General features: G+C 45.4%; 2 protein-coding genes across 14 annotated transcripts; one reads left to right on the top strand and one right to left on the bottom strand.

The window, feature by feature from the left end:
• Positions 1-178: 178 nt before the first annotated feature.
• Positions 179-10,340, top strand: LOC122615994 (JNK-interacting protein 3). Of its 13 annotated transcripts, XR_006325889.1 has the most exons (17): positions 179-918; positions 2,655-2,675; positions 3,256-3,492; positions 3,546-3,701; positions 3,772-4,168; positions 4,338-4,442; positions 4,679-4,714; positions 5,214-5,231; positions 5,730-5,787; positions 5,867-6,045; positions 6,115-6,337; positions 6,402-8,012; positions 8,073-8,293; positions 8,364-8,564; positions 8,656-8,716; positions 8,892-8,981; positions 9,619-10,340. XR_006325889.1 is itself a non-coding variant. In XM_043791211.1 (16 exons), exons 1-16 carry the CDS (start codon positions 817-819, stop codon positions 9,623-9,625), a joined length of 3,633 nt encoding a protein of 1,210 aa, XP_043647146.1. In that variant the 5' UTR covers positions 179-816; the 3' UTR covers positions 9,626-10,340. The 13 variants fall into 13 exon arrangements, 10 of the variants coding, with proteins under 10 accessions (XP_043647146.1, XP_043647142.1, XP_043647143.1 ...); XR_006325890.1 differs by lacking the exon at positions 2,655-2,675; XM_043791211.1 differs by lacking the exon at positions 8,892-8,981.
• Positions 10,341-11,062: 722 nt separating this feature from the next.
• LOC122615654 (serine/arginine repetitive matrix protein 1) lies at positions 11,063-15,259 on the bottom strand. The gene is made up of 4 exons (XM_043790695.1): positions 14,805-15,259; positions 13,408-14,645; positions 12,727-13,337; positions 11,063-12,662 (listed from the first exon to the last, which is right to left on the bottom strand). The coding sequence occupies exons 1-4, from the start codon at positions 14,814-14,816 to the stop codon at positions 11,659-11,661; spliced, it is 2,865 nt and encodes a 954-aa protein (XP_043646630.1). The 5' UTR covers positions 14,817-15,259; the 3' UTR covers positions 11,063-11,658.
• Positions 15,260-15,297: the final 38 nt, after the last annotated feature.

Raw genomic sequence — 15,297 nt, forward strand, 5'->3', positions numbered from 1 at the left:
ACGTAGTGTGCTTAAAACCGTTGTTTGATTTTAACTTCGCAAATTGATAAAATTCTGGAAATAAATATGATACAATGTAATAACATGTAAGAGGTAGTATTTGGCAAGCATTACTTAAGTGTGACCATAAAATACATGATTAAGAATACCACTTCGTTACTGCAAGGAGATTGGTATTTTACGGTTAACATTGTCACACCCACACCCACACATCGTAGCTCCGCTGCAAAGTGTTTCAATATTTATTGCAAAAATGCTGTGAAAATCCACTGATTCGTTTAAATTTAGTGCTCAATCATACGCAACGGATGGCCGCGAAGGCGTGGGCAGTGAAATTCGCGAGTAACACTCCTGAAAAGGCAGCGAAAAACAAACGCGAAAAACGATGAAATCTAGTCAATCAAATATTGTGAATGGAAGGGAAAGAGAAGAAAGAGGGGCGCAAAAGGAAAACGCAAATAAAAAGTGACACGCAGAAGCCAGCTAAAGTGCAGTTTATTTAAATATACTAGAGATTTGTTCAAAATATAAATATAATCACAAATCATCGAAAAGTCAAGTGTCTGTGTGTGGTGTGTGCGTGTGTGTGGGAGTCTCTCTCTCTTTCTCTCTCTCCCCTCATTTTCTCCCCCAACTACATTGTTGTTGTTCTGGTGGGGTTGAAAAGCCATTGCCTGCATAACGGTTAACGCGTGACGTACGACCCACCAACAGCAGTCAAGTGCAGGCCCCTCCCCACCCCTCGCCCAAAAAGGGAGAGAGCACACGTCCTTTATAAAGAGAGGGATCTTGCGATCCACCCAAACACGATTCATCATGATGGACAACGATGATGCACTGCTCAACAATGGAGGGCCACAGTCCGGAGCAGAAACGGTCTACGGCACCGAGGACAACAACATGGTCATGTCGGAGAAGGTAATAATGCATCCACAAAAGACCCCTTTCATCTTAGTCTACTGATGAAAGACCAGATCACTTGGAATGGGAATAGCATAAGCTCACCGTTTCAAAGCCATTTGTTAACTTGAGGTTTTTTTCAATAAATCTGTTCTTATTCTGCAAAGTTTCAATAGCAGTCCATTGATTCTGGATTCTTAAAACAGCTTGCTTAAATAATTGGTATTGTAGTTTTTAGTTAGGAAAATTCAATGTGAAACCATTGAGCACTGACTAATTTATACTATTCACTGAATCATACGGGCGTCTCTGATTCTCCCTTAATTTTGATAACGCACAATAAGTAGGTTTAATCTGTTCTGGGTCTCTGCTCCTTAACATCCACATTCCGACCCACTCATATCGTACCAGCAAGACAAACACGAGATAATGAGGCTATAAAAGTGTTCCAAGCGGAAATACAATCGGAGGAATATGCTTTCTTTGCACATCATTCTTACTCTCTTCATATCTCTATCTCTATTTCATGTTTATAGACGTCTAATTATGTAAAAAAACGCATCCAACAATTGTTTATTATGCATCAGCTGACTTCTCTGGTCATTGACATTAAAACTGGCGAAAAATATCAGCCAAAAATGGGTAGAAAAAGAGAGTTAGAGAGAGGAAAAGAGGGTAAAGAGCCGGGAACCAGAAATCAATAAAGTCAGTCAGCCGGCCCACACATTTTATGACCACCTCACGCAATATTCTGCAGAGAAAGAAATTATGGGAACACCACATGCCATGTTGTTATGAATTTGTTTAATATTTATTATCTGATAAGCTACCGAAATGTCACAACATAGGCCACTTTAATTGTAACTTTAGAATTTATACTTATATGCATCTGAGATTTAAGAACCAGAGATGTAAGAACCCTTTTCATAAAATTAGTTCAATAAAATGGTATGACACCATAAAAGCTTATCGATTCTTATAGCCATAAACCCAATATATTGTATATGTACATATACACATATATATTATTGGATTCCCCAAGTGCCCCATCTGCAGTCTGGTCTATTTTTATTGCTCACCCCAATTCCCCGATTGATTTTGCACTTTATCAGCTTCGCCAGCTTTAATCGGTCTATGCAAATCAAATCAGAGGGCCTTCCCTCGCAATTTTGCACTCATATACATAGGTGTTATTTCGAACCCCTCCCCCTGCAATGAGCTCATCAGGTTCCCCAATTCATGGTTCTTGGCTGATAAGCTACCTGCTAATTGAGTAATTAGTTCACAGCCACTTTCAAGCGGGAAGCATTGCTGGCACACAGAAAGAAACTTGTTTTTTTTTTGCCCAACAAGCGCCAGAAACCATTTGTGAAACAAGTCTGGCCAAAAATGTTTGAATACCTTAGCTAGTTGGCCTTATAAGTATGCCCAACCTTGGGCTGCTGACGGGTTTTTATTAGAGAAGTGCCCTCTTGCGCTGTAAATGCCAAGAAACGCTGTGTAAAAACATAAAAATGCAATGAAACCCCAGTTAAAATCATTTAAATAAGTCCAAACGCATGGGTTTTCGTATATCTTTTTATTTTAATTTCCTATTTTGCACATTTACCGTTAATAATTTGCACACAACTCACCGATTCATCATGCACTTATTCATAAGATGGGTTTTATTTCCACATTTTCATTTAATTTGTTAAAATTTTGTTTTTATGTGTCCTTTACACCATGTTTTTGTTCTTTTCTTTCTCTTTCAGAATGAACAGGTTGTCAGCATCGTGAGTTATCAAAATTTTTCGTTTGTGGTCTATTTAATTTCTCCTATAATCTTTTGTTGTTACACACATTTCGATACGTAAATGCACGATATATTATTGTTTAAACCATTTAGTTGAGTAGCATTTTGCACGCTTTCCACTTGTTTTTGCTTTTAATTTTTGTTTGTTTTTAACTAACAGATGAAAGCTGAGAAGGTGTCAACCTTAACCTTTCTCGGTTCTATTATTTACCGGAAATAATCAAGTTTTCTCACCCAGTTTTATAACCAAATGCACGCGTTTTTCATTCATTTAAACGGCGGCCACAAACCGCAATTATGTTAACTGATTTAATGAAGTCATTATATGGCAGTTCCTTACTATCTCTACTTGATGCTCTCTTTGTTTGTGTGATTATGTTGGTTCTTGCGTAAATGAAAGACTTTATAAGAATGAAATACCCTAGAAAAGTGAAACTAATGCTTTTATAAAGGTTCCTACGGTTTTTTGTGCCACCTCTACTAATCAATTGCACTTTGTTGTCCCTGTGACGCGCCCAAAAAGACGAAGCTCAAATGAACTGATGCAAATCCTCTTGCAGGTCCAACAACTGGCGGGCAGTATTTATCAGGAATTCGAGCGGATGATCAATCGCTATGACGAGGATGTGGTGAAGAACCTGATGCCGCTGCTCGTGAACGTGCTGGAGTGCCTGGATGCCTCTTATCGCATCAATCAGGAGCAGGATGTGGAGGTGGAGCTGCTGCGCGAGGACAACGAGCAGCTAGTCACACAATATGAGCGGGAAAAGAGCGCCCGCAAACAGTCCGAACAGAAGGTGAGTGCATTGGGAGCCCAATATGAATCATATATTAAATCATATGCCCACAGCTATTGGAAGCGGAGGATCTGGCCGAGCAGGAGAACAAGGAGCTGGCCACGCGCTTGGAATCGGTGGAGAGCATTGTGCGAATGCTGGAACTGAAGCACAAGAACAGCTTGGAGCACGCCAGTCGTTTGGAAGAGCGGGAGGCGGATCTCAAAAAGGTGGAGCCCAAAGAGTTAAAACCAATAATACAGACAGTAAATGTTTTGCTTATGTATTCAACTATCCTAGGAGTATAACAAACTGCACGAGCGGTACACTGAGCTGTTCAAGAACCATGTGGACTACATGGAGCGCACTAAGATGCTGATGGGCTCAACGCATTCCCAAATGAGCACCGCCTCCGAACGCATGGATGTGAGCCGAGCGAGACTGAATCCCGTGGCTCGCAGCTCGGGACCCGTTTCCTATGGTTTCGCCTCGCTGGAGAATTCGGTGATGCTGGACACCGAGACCATTTGCAGTGTGGGCAGCCAGTCGGATGACTCCGGTCCGCCTTCACTGCAGAACGAGCTGGACAATCTCGGTGGGACGGCGGAACGTGGAGCTGCCAACGTGGAACAGCACCAGGCCACCTCGCCCCAGAGTCCCGACAGCAGTCCCGTTGTGCCAAATGTGCCTCCAAATGGTAGGTGCTGGGTGTTTATAAATCACTATCGTCTGCTTACTACTCATCCGCTGACCGTACTAATTCTTCCTCTCTTCTTTTGATTTTTGTGTTAACTCAACTAAATACAAAACACCAAAACACCGCAACTCCGAACAACCCAATCCAATCCAACCAACCCATACCCCAGTTGGTCGCTCGACTACCAAAAAGGAGCAGCGCTCGGATAACAATCTCTACCAAGAGCTGTCCTTCCAGGACAATGAGGAGAGTGAAGAGAATGAGATTGTCACAGGTGAGATGTTCGGCTCTATTGCACCATATACGTTGCTAATCAGAAGGGTATGGGTATTCGAACGTTTTTTGAGGATACGCAAAGCGGGGGATTAACTATTTTCCATTCAAAGCCAAAAACAACTCAACCAAGCTGTACTAATTGTCAATATCCCTCTTCTTCCTATAATGATTTGCTTGCCCGCGCACAAAACAACACTCTCGTGGAACTAAACTCCTTGTGGCCGAACCCTTTAGGCAGCTGGGTCCATCCCGGAGAGTATGCGTCCTCAGGTAGGTACCACTCAAGCACTCAAGACCATCAACCACAGCAGCGCGAGCAAAGACAAGTACAAGAAACTCAGCCACAAACGCCATATAATTCCTACATATATGGATTCATCTATATAACCTGTAAATACATCAAATATCATGCGAGATTCGACTGAACAATCTCAAAAAGAGAAACAAAGATTTTAGGATCTTCACTAGCCGCGTATTGTGTGTGTTTGTATTCCATTGTGATATCTGTTGGAAATTATGAGCTCGAAAGTGTATCAGTCATGCTAAAGAGCATTAGCAAATTAGAAACATTTAATCAAATTTAGAAAAAAGCAAATAAAATTTTATAACATCAACTCTAATTAAATTTCTCTTTCTTTTATGCCGAATTCTACTTGCCCAATTCCAAAACCATTTCGTTTCCTCCCACAACACAAAAATCAAATTCCACTTGCAATTACTAAACACACTCCACAAACAACAATATTTGCATTGTATTGATCCTTTGAAGCTAACGACAACTATTTTGGTAAGTCTAAAACAACGCGCTGCAAACATCCACATATCTATCGATAAAGTAGCTCCCAGTTATTACAAACGTAGAATTAGTTCATTACTCTTTAACCCTCGTAAGTAGATATATCCCAAATCGCTAAGCATATGAAAAATGTATCTCTACAATATTTTTGGTGCTTGTGTGTACTGAAAACATCCTTCTCCGTTTGGATTTTGCCATATCATTTGGTTTTAGCTCTTCCATGAGTTTGGTAGTTTTTAGTTTGTTTTTTGATCTGGTTCTGGATTTTTAACGAATGCAAAAATGTGGAGGTTGCCTTCATCTGACCATTGATTTTAATTGGCTTGATTTCACTTATTTCATTTGTAACATCTATGAATTAACTCCTAATTGAGTTCCATTACTTACACTTGAGTTTCACTTGAATTTCCCAAACGCTTTTACACTTGTTTTGTCAATAAAACCTATACAAATTGCCAATTATTGATTATGCTCTCAACCATTTTGCAGGCATGGGCAAAGAAGTTGAGAATCTTATCATGGAGAACAATGAGTTGCTGGCCACCAAGTGAGTGTCACTAATGATGTCCCCAAGCGGGGAATCAATTTGCTTAAAACCAATTATACCCATTTTCCACATCTTACAGAAATGCGCTCAATATTGTCAAGGATGATTTAATTGTCAAAGTGGATGAGCTCACTGGTGAGGTCGAAATCGTTCGCGAGGAGCTCAATGCCATGCAGCAATCGAGGACCAAGTTGCGGCAGCGCATCAGTGAGCTGGAGGACGAGCTCAAGAAGGCCAAGGAGCAGGTCAAGCAGCAAAGTATGTACTCGCAGACATTTAGGGAATGTTGCCGTTTGATAATTCTGTATGTATTATGCCTCATTTTAGACACTGAGCAAGAGGAGAACGATGTGCCGCTGGCACAGCGCAAGAGATTCACCCGTGTGGAAATGGCCATGGTGCTAATGGAGCGCAATCAGTACAAGGAGCGTTTAATGGAGCTGCAGGAGGCAGTGCGTCTGACAGAAATACTCCGCGCCTCGCGTACCGTAGATAATTTAGACAGAAAGTCCAAACAGAGCATTTGGAAGTACTTTAGTAATCTTTTTACGTGAGTCCTATCAGTATCTTTTAGAAAGCATTGTATTAACATGTTAACCCCTCTATATGGACAGCCCCTCCAACCGCCCAACGGAACGCGTTGCGGATGGTCTCGGAGGGGGGCCGATGTTTCGTCACACCGGCGGAGGAAGTCCTGCCCACAGTCACGGATCCCCCAGTCGAGGAAGTGGAAGTGGCGACAATCGCCTGGCCCTAACCAGCGGCCAACCGCCCGTGCATCCGGCCAGCGCTGGTCTTGCCAACGCACTCATTATGCCGAAAGACTATGCCGAGGAGGGCAGTTCGGAGAGGATCAGTGCGAGGAGAAGGGAGCAGTACCGCCAGCTACGTGCTCATGTCCAAAAGGAGGATGGCCGGCTGCATGCCTACGGTTGGAGTTTGCCGATTAACAAGGCCAGCCAGGAGGCGAATCCCAACCGCCATTCGGGAGGTGTACCAGTTCCCGTATATTGTAATCCCCTGGCGGAGGCATCGCCCCACATGAAGGTATTTTGTGCGGCAGGCGTTAATCTACACGGCGGCTTCACCAAGAATGGGCAATCACTGATACCTGCCAACTCACCATATGCTCCGAAATCTACGCTCAAAATAGCTGAGATAACCAGTCCCACAGCGGATCAGAGCATGGAGGCCTTGGACAGGCAGATGGCGAGGGTCAGCCTGGAGACACTGGAGCCCGAGACGCAACTCAGTTCGTTTGTGTGGATATGCACAAGCACACATGCTGCCAGTACGGTCAGTGTGGTCGATGCCAATCAATCGGCCACTGTGCTGGACGCCTTTCCCATTTGCGCATCGCATTTGCTTTGCATTGCCTCCGTGCAAGGAGCGATGGAGAGTGACTACGCGTTGCTGGAGCAATCGGAAGTGGTCAAGGCGGGCGAGATGCTGCAGCGGCCGGGCGAGGGAGTTGAGCTATTGGGCAAAGTGGAGTTTGTACGTGTAAAACCAAAGTCGGACGATGAGCAGAACAGCAATGCAAAGCAACAGCAGGAGGAGGAGGAGGCCAAGGAAGCCACTGAGAAATCCAACGAGCAGCTCCCGGCCGTAAACGCCGAAGAGCCACTTGGCAATGTGGAGGCCATCAAAATACGCCAGCCACTGCCAGGAGCTCCCCAGCGATTGGCCACAGATGGCAACCAGACTAACAACAACAATAACACCAGCAGCAATCTTTTGTTTACCACGAAGTCGTTGAACCCCATACTGGAGACCAAGGATCGTGATGAACCGGCAATGAGCTCGGTGGGTCCCACAATGTGGCTGGGCGCCCAGGACGGCTGGCTGTATGTGCACAGCAGCGTGGGAAGGTGGCACGAGTGCCTGCACCGAGTTCTCCTGCCGGATGCTGTGCTAGCGATTGTACACGTAGAGGCGAGGGTCGTTGTGGCGCTGGCCAATGCCCAACTGGCTGTGTTCCGCCGCCAGACAGACGGCCAATGGGATCTGAATAGCTATCACCTGGTGACGCTCGGTGATCGCAACCATTCGATACGTTGCCTCTGTGTGGCTGGCGAGCGCATTTGGGCCGCTCACCGCAACAAGATCTTTATCGTGGACCCCGTATCGCTCAACATTGTGCACTCGCTGGACGCGCATCCGCGAAAGGAGAGCCAGGTGCGTCAGATGGCGGCCACGGGAGCTGGTGTCTGGGTATCGATCAGGTGTGTTTCTTCACCATTCATTTGAGTGCTTGTTACTATATGGCTTCTTATACCTTTAAGACTGGACTCCACGCTGCGGCTGTACAACACGCACACGTTCGAGCACAAGCAGGACGTGGACATTGAGCCGTACGTCTCCAAAATGCTCGGCACCGGCAAGCTGGGCTTTAGCTTCGTCCGCATCACCGCTCTAATGGTGTCCTGCAACCGACTGTGGATCGGCACCAGCAACGGCGTGATCATCTCAGTGCCACTGGCCGAAGTGCAGCCCAAGTCATCATGTAAGTGAAATAAAAAACGTTTTGTTTTAAAGCCTCCGGATGTTATTACTTGTATATTTCATTTGGACAGCCGATCCCCATGGCCAGATGCCGCTGTGCTGCATGGCCAACGCTCAACTTTCCTTCCACGGCCACCGGGATGCGGTGAAATTCTTCGTATCGGTGCCCATGCTGCAGCAGCCCAATCTGAACGGTGGACTGACCTTCACCAACAAGCGACCCGATATGCTGGTCATGTGCGGCGGCGAGGGCTACATCGATTTTCGCATAAGTAAGTGGCCACCGCGTCCGCCGGATGAAACGGATTGGGCAGCGAAGCTGTGAGCCGTGTATAACCATTCCATATTCCATCCCATCTGCAGGACATGATAAGTTTGATGCTAGTGATAATGCAGCGCACTTGATAGTTTGGAAAGTCGATACGTAAGCTTTGATTTCTTATCATTTTGATTTTCCTTCGTTTTTTGCTTTGCTCTTTTAGTTCTCTTTTTATTTTGTTAAATGCTTAGTTTTTGATTATTTTGTTTGTGTCCTTACCTAATTTGTTTTGTTTTGCCTTCAATGCGATTAAATTGTGTGATTTCTGCCCCACACCTAGAACGTTCAATCTGTAGCAGGATGGGATCCCAAAAGTGGATTGCAGCATTTCTCTCAGCCGTGACCTGATCTGAACTAGCCCACTAAGCAGGTTTACGCAAGTCACCATTTTAATTTCATTTATGTTTTTCTGTATGTTCCAATCGGCACCAGTTTTACTGCCCTTGCAGTGCGTTTCAAGGCCAGAAGACTGTTTAAATAAGCATACCCATCGGTATTTCGAATTTGAAGCACTTTATCTATGGTTCAAGCTCACACGATATTATTTTCCCGCACAAAAACCACGCACACAAAAATGAATTTATTGGCGTACGATGTCCCTTGTCCTAAACATTATCTGTATTCACCATATTTTTTTGTTCAGGGTTGGCCATATGTGGAAATTCTGTAAAATACTCTTGAATCGTGTATATGAATCAATTTAAACTATGCCTAATTTTCTTAACAGTATTATTTAACTTATTTTAATTATATTAAAATTAAAATGTATTTTTATTTGCAAAAGACTTATAAATAAGTTGTGCAAAGTTCACCAAAACGCTTACTAAAACCCTAAACCAAAGACTTACCAACTGTATTGTGACCTGTATAAGCTTTGTAAATGATCGAAATCTAGTAATACCCTGTAGTCTTACATTTCTGCACTAATCCATCTTTCACATAGGTCATTCTTGTGCACAACACTTGAAAACTTGAAAAACTAATGCAAATTAATGGACTCTTTACAGACGATAACGACATGGAAAACAGTATTCAACTGGAACCAAACCAAACGATCGAGAATCGAGGCGATAAGAGTTACTTGATCGTGTGGCACGTTAGTCAACGTTAAAACCAATTAATTGGTTAAAGTGCAAATGAATATTAATAGCAGTTATATAAATGCATACATGTATAATCTAATAATTGGATGTGTAACTACACAACTGCAGGCTAGCGAAAAGATTACCTTAAACTTTAGTATTTATCTAACTAATCTACCTTAACAAAAAACTACCACGATGACAAAATGGGTTCTATAAAATAATTTAGTTAAACAATTTTTTAAATTTAAGCCGCGAGGCTGCTCCAATTCATTCTTATTGCTTCAGTTAAACCAAAAAAGATAACCTGCACATTTATTTGTCAGTGATAGCCAGCTAAATATTTCAAGGTATATAAAAAAATATATATATAATACGAGTGTAATAAGATTGAAATTTGTAAATTTTATGCGCTCTCCTGGCAGCAAGTTATGTATTTTGCATAGACACAACAACACCACATTTACATATAAATATAGATATATCTAAATCAGATATAAGAAAGTGCGCCTTGTCAAGGGAATTTCTGCGTGATTCTTTGTCCAAAAATGTAGTAGAATCCTAATTTCATGTATCTATATTTTTGATTTTATTGTAAAGTGCGATCATGATGAGCAATTTATTTTTAGTTATTTTGTTAAATAATTTTAAACGTTAGCAGAAAAATTTTCAACCTTAACTTTGATTGTTATTCATTTGTTCTGTAAGCCTATGTTTAGTAATAAAACAAATCTGACCAAAATTCACGCTTGTCCATCACATACAAAATTAAATCGCTGCGATTTTGAAAGAATTCTTATGGCGCATGTTCAGTGATATTTTCTGTTTTGCAATGGTGTGACATGAAAAACAAGTTAATAAATTATGCGTATGTAATAGCTTTGGCTTCACTTGTAAACGCAAATCATAACAACAACAACAAAATAATTTAAAAAAATGTCGAAAGTTATTTACTGTAAATAAAGACTCATAAAATAGCAAATATATTAAAGTTATATGAATCAGGCACGCAAATTTGGGTGTTTTAAAAACAATAACAGCGCTTATTATTATTTTCCTAAATCTTTATTTTTGCGATTTACAAACGTTGGTTTCCTTAAAAAATGATTTCTCAGATAATTTGAACGTTCAAAAAGTAACTTTAAAATTAATGTGTATTTTATTTTCCAAGCAGTTTGTTTTTAATGTTCAAAGTGGGAAAATACCGCATCGGACATACCGACTTTATCGTGTCTTCACCACTTGGGCACACTTAAAATTAGGTACAACAACCCGCAATAAAAAAATACCAGAATTGGCAAGGCTGCATTTGGCGCCAGCAATCGATTTACAAAAGACGTAAGCAATCGAAATTTGAACGAAGCATCAGTTAGACTTTTGGTAATTTTACAATTGTTTATTTTCTCATTTAGTTAATGCCCCTCAGACACACAATTCGCGCTCTAGGCATTATTAATTACATTCTGTAAAACCTACTTATAAATTAAACTGCGGCAACAATACAATTTGCCAAACGGATTTACGTTTGTTTAGGTGTATCCTTGCTTTGTTTTTTTTTTGTTTTTATGTTTTTAATGTTTTTTGTTATGCTTGTATATGGGAATCTATGCATTTAATTTAAAACCACTGGGGGCTAAATAGTTATGTTGGTTAATTCAGTTTCTCATTTTTTTTGTACATAATACAAATTGTATTCATTCGCTTAATGTTGGCTCGCTAATTTAATCGCTACTATTTTTGTTAGGCGAAAGAACTTAACGGTATGTGAAATACACTTTTAGAAATACAATGTATGCAATTGATGAATGTTTAGTTGGTTTAAATGTATACTTCTATTTTACTGGCTACGTACGTCTGTCTGTGAGGGCGAGCAATTCACGATTCAAGATGAGTGGATGATTTGGGGGTCAGTATGGGGGAGTAATGTGGGCAATCATTCACGCACAACAGTCGCTCATGTCTCGTTCAGTCCAGCTTCTTCATCGATTTGAGGGCCCGTTCCCGCAGCTGCTTTTCGAGGTCCTCGTTGATGACACCGGGTCCGGAGGCGCCCGGCAGCAGAATGGGCAGCTTGCCTGCGTTTCCATTCCGCTTTACCGCACTCGACGGCGGCTGCTCATCCTCATCGCTGCTGCCCTGGGAACTGCTGTCCGCCCGCGACTTGCCGGCACTGCTCTTCCGCTTGTGCTTCTTATGCTTCTTGCTCTTCTTGCTGTGCTTCTTGTGTTTCTTATGCTTCTTGCGCTTGGAAGAGGCCTCTGAATCGCTGTCGCTGGATTCCGCCGCCTTCTTCGCCTTCTTGCGCTTCTTCTTGGGCACATGCTCGTCCTCGGAATCGCTGTTGTCGCCGGCCTCATCCCGACGCGTCTTCTTGTGACCACGCTTGCGACTGCTCGTCGACTCCTCATCGCCACTGGACGTTGCACCCCGCTTGGACTTCTTGTCCGAGCGCCGCTTGTCCTTTTCCTTCTCACGCTCCTTCTCCTTTCCCTTCAAAGCCGCCACCTCCTTGCCCTTCTGTTGCTGCAGCTTTTTCTTGAGCCTCTCATCCCCACTGGAGTTTTCCTCGTCGTCACTCTGTTCGCTGCTGGTTGAGCTTTCCGAGCTGCGCCGCGCCTTCTCTTTCCTGCCCTTGGAAGTCTCCTGGTTGGGTGCCTTTTTCTTACGACGCGGTTGCTCCTCGCTCTCATCACTCTCGGCGCTGCTGTCCGAACTGCTGCTCTGGCTCTGATCGCGGGATTTCTTTGGTACCGCCGCCGACGCAGCAGCAGCTGCCTTGGCTGCGGCTAAACGCTCGTGGGGCTTAAGGAACGGTGAGGGCGTGCGGGACAGACTGGCGTAGCTGCTGCGCACGGCTGGACCCTCGTCCAACACAATGATGGTTTCTGGCTTGTTTTTGCGCTGCTGCTCCTCGCGACAGAGATCGATGGTGTTTACCGCCGGACCAGCATATTCCACCGAAGAGCGCCCTGTTAAAAATGGAGTCGACACTTGATTACCCATTCTAAATTCAATCATTTTCTTGTCACTTACCAACTGGACTCTCCCGCTTGCGACTGCGTCGTGAACTGGAGCGACTACGGCTTCGTTGGCGGCTCAGGCTGCGACTGCGACTATGGCTACGACCCCGTTTCTCCGGCGGACTGGCGCTGCGCTGTCGCTGCTGCCGTCCACCTGCCGAGCTTCCCGATGATGAGCGCCGGTTTCGGGCAGGCGGCTGGTTGTCCCACCGATTCATGTGACCGCCACCACCCGGTGAGCTGCGCCGTTCCCTTGAGTTCGGACGACGATCCCTTGAGTTTCGACGCTGCTGCGGCGACGAGAAGCGACGTCCCGGTCCCTGATGCGGGGAGAATTGCTTGCGGAACGGCTGGTTTTGCTGCATTGGCGACTGGTGGCGGTGGTCGCGATTATAACGATTCTGTTGCGGCGACTGGCGTCTGTCAAAGCGACCCATTCCGCCGCCACCTCCACGTCCACCGCCGCCAGGACTGTGCCTGGCCTGCCAGTGGATGCGCCCGCCACCACGGAAGTTGGGCGATCCGCCGCGATGCTGCCACATCTGGCGATGTCCGCCGCCACGTCCGCCACCACGCCCTCCACCCCTAAAGTTCATCATGGGCGAACGCCGACGGTTGTTGAAGCTGCATGGAACGAAGTTAATATGATTTAATTAGCTAAGGTATTGGCCATGATGTGATAGAGTCTACTAACCGTCTGGGAGAGCGAGAATACCGCATGGGTGAGCGTGATAGCCGCCGGGATCTCGACCTGCGACGCGAATTGGATCGCTGAAAGCGATTGCCTCCACCGCCGCCGCCACCTCCCCCATTATCCTGTCGCATGGGACTGCGTCCGCGCGGTGAGAAACGTCTGCCACCTCGGCGACCACCTCCTCCACCGCCAAACTGCCTGCCTCGATCGTTACCGCGCTCCATAGAACTAACCGAGTCACCGCGATTGTTGCGATATTGCCGCTTGTTCTGCACACTGTTCTTGTTGCGCCGGTGCTCAAAGTGATCCTGGTTGCGCTCCGGCGACAGCGATATGCTGCTGGAGCGTCCTCGTCGGCGACTACGTCGCGAGGAACTGCGGGAACGTGAACGCTTGGCGCTGGGCGATCGAGATCGACTGCGCGGCGACCGAGAACGCGAGCGCGACTTGTTCTTTGAGGCCGGCGGTACCGGTGAGGACTTGTCCGTCGAATGGCGGCCGTTAACAGTCTTGGCGGGTGCGGGCTCCACCGAGCCCGTCTTTTTGCCGGAGGTTCGCGAGCGGGAACGGGATCGCTGATTAGAGCGCGAACGTGGTCGTCGGCTGGATCTCCGCTCCCTGGAGCCGGGACGCGCAGCCGAGGAGGAGCCGCGTTTACGGATTTTGGCAGCCGCATTAGCGGCCGCTTCTCGTGCGGCACTGGGCACCGAACCGTTGTTGTTGGCCGGCTTCAGTGATCGGGATCTGGAGCGGGACTTGGATTTTGAGCGGTCACGCTGGCGATCTCGCCTTGAACTGCCCCGCTGTGAACGGGAACGCGATCTCGATCGATCCCGCTGTCGCTGCTCCTCCTCCCTTTTGAGTATCTCGTCCTTTTTCTGCTGTATAAACTCCGCCGGTATACCCGAATCGCTTTCCTGGGCAGAAAGCAGCAGGGCCCAAAGTTCGCCCATAAACTGGCGGGCATTCCGCCCGTTCAAGAAGCCCGTCATATTGATCTGCATCTTCTTGGGACACGGATACTTCTCCTCCTCCAGCTGATTGTAGACAAACTCGACGACCACGTCGTCCTCGATGTGCAGAATGTCGGTGATTTTCTTGCTGATCCACGGACGCAGTACGTCCAGCTTGACTTTCGACATATCCACCCTCTTGTTCAGGCAATCACCAAACTTCATTTGCTTCATCAGTTTCTTCTCCTTGTCGCTGAACCGCGTGTCCTGCTGCTGGTTGGTGCCCTATTTTTGTGTTTTTTTTTTATTTTTCGTTGGGGGAGAAGGGGGGAAAAAGCACATTTGCAGGACATTACAAGAAGAAAATCAAGAACGAATTTGTAATAATGTATGAAAAAGCATTTATCGATTAGTTTGCGGGGGGTGTCGACGCTTTTGACTTACCGTGAACATCATCTTGGCTGCGTTTTGGTGATTAGAGTCCTGCGGGAATTTCGGTGCACTGCCGCCAATTTGTGGCCCGACTTTAGGCCAGGCACATTTGTTTTCTAGCGCAGCGAGGGCGAGTCAGAAATCCAATAAAAATATGTAACCCGGCACCACGCAAGTCGATTGTCTACAGGAGCGCACACACACACTCGCGCAGCGTCTTTTCGCCGTGTGTGTGTGTATGTATGTGAAATGGCCGGGGAGATGCGCTGCCTTTACCCGATTTAATCGCTATTTTAGCACTCTAATAGCGCGTTTATTACTCTTGTGCACCTGTCGTCTTCGCGAACAGCTTTTATAGCAATTTTCTGATTAATTTGCAGCACTTTACCTTCGCAAAATAAAAAATATATTCGTGAAAACGGTCTGCGCCAGTGATGGCAGCAGCGGCCCAAAACACGAGTAATCGGCACGAACGCAAAACTATCGACTCTTGTAATCGGCGGGC

This window comes from Drosophila teissieri, chromosome 3L (genome assembly GCF_016746235.2).
Source record: "Drosophila teissieri strain GT53w chromosome 3L, Prin_Dtei_1.1, whole genome shotgun sequence".
Taxonomy (NCBI): Eukaryota; Metazoa; Arthropoda; class Insecta; order Diptera; family Drosophilidae; genus Drosophila; species Drosophila teissieri.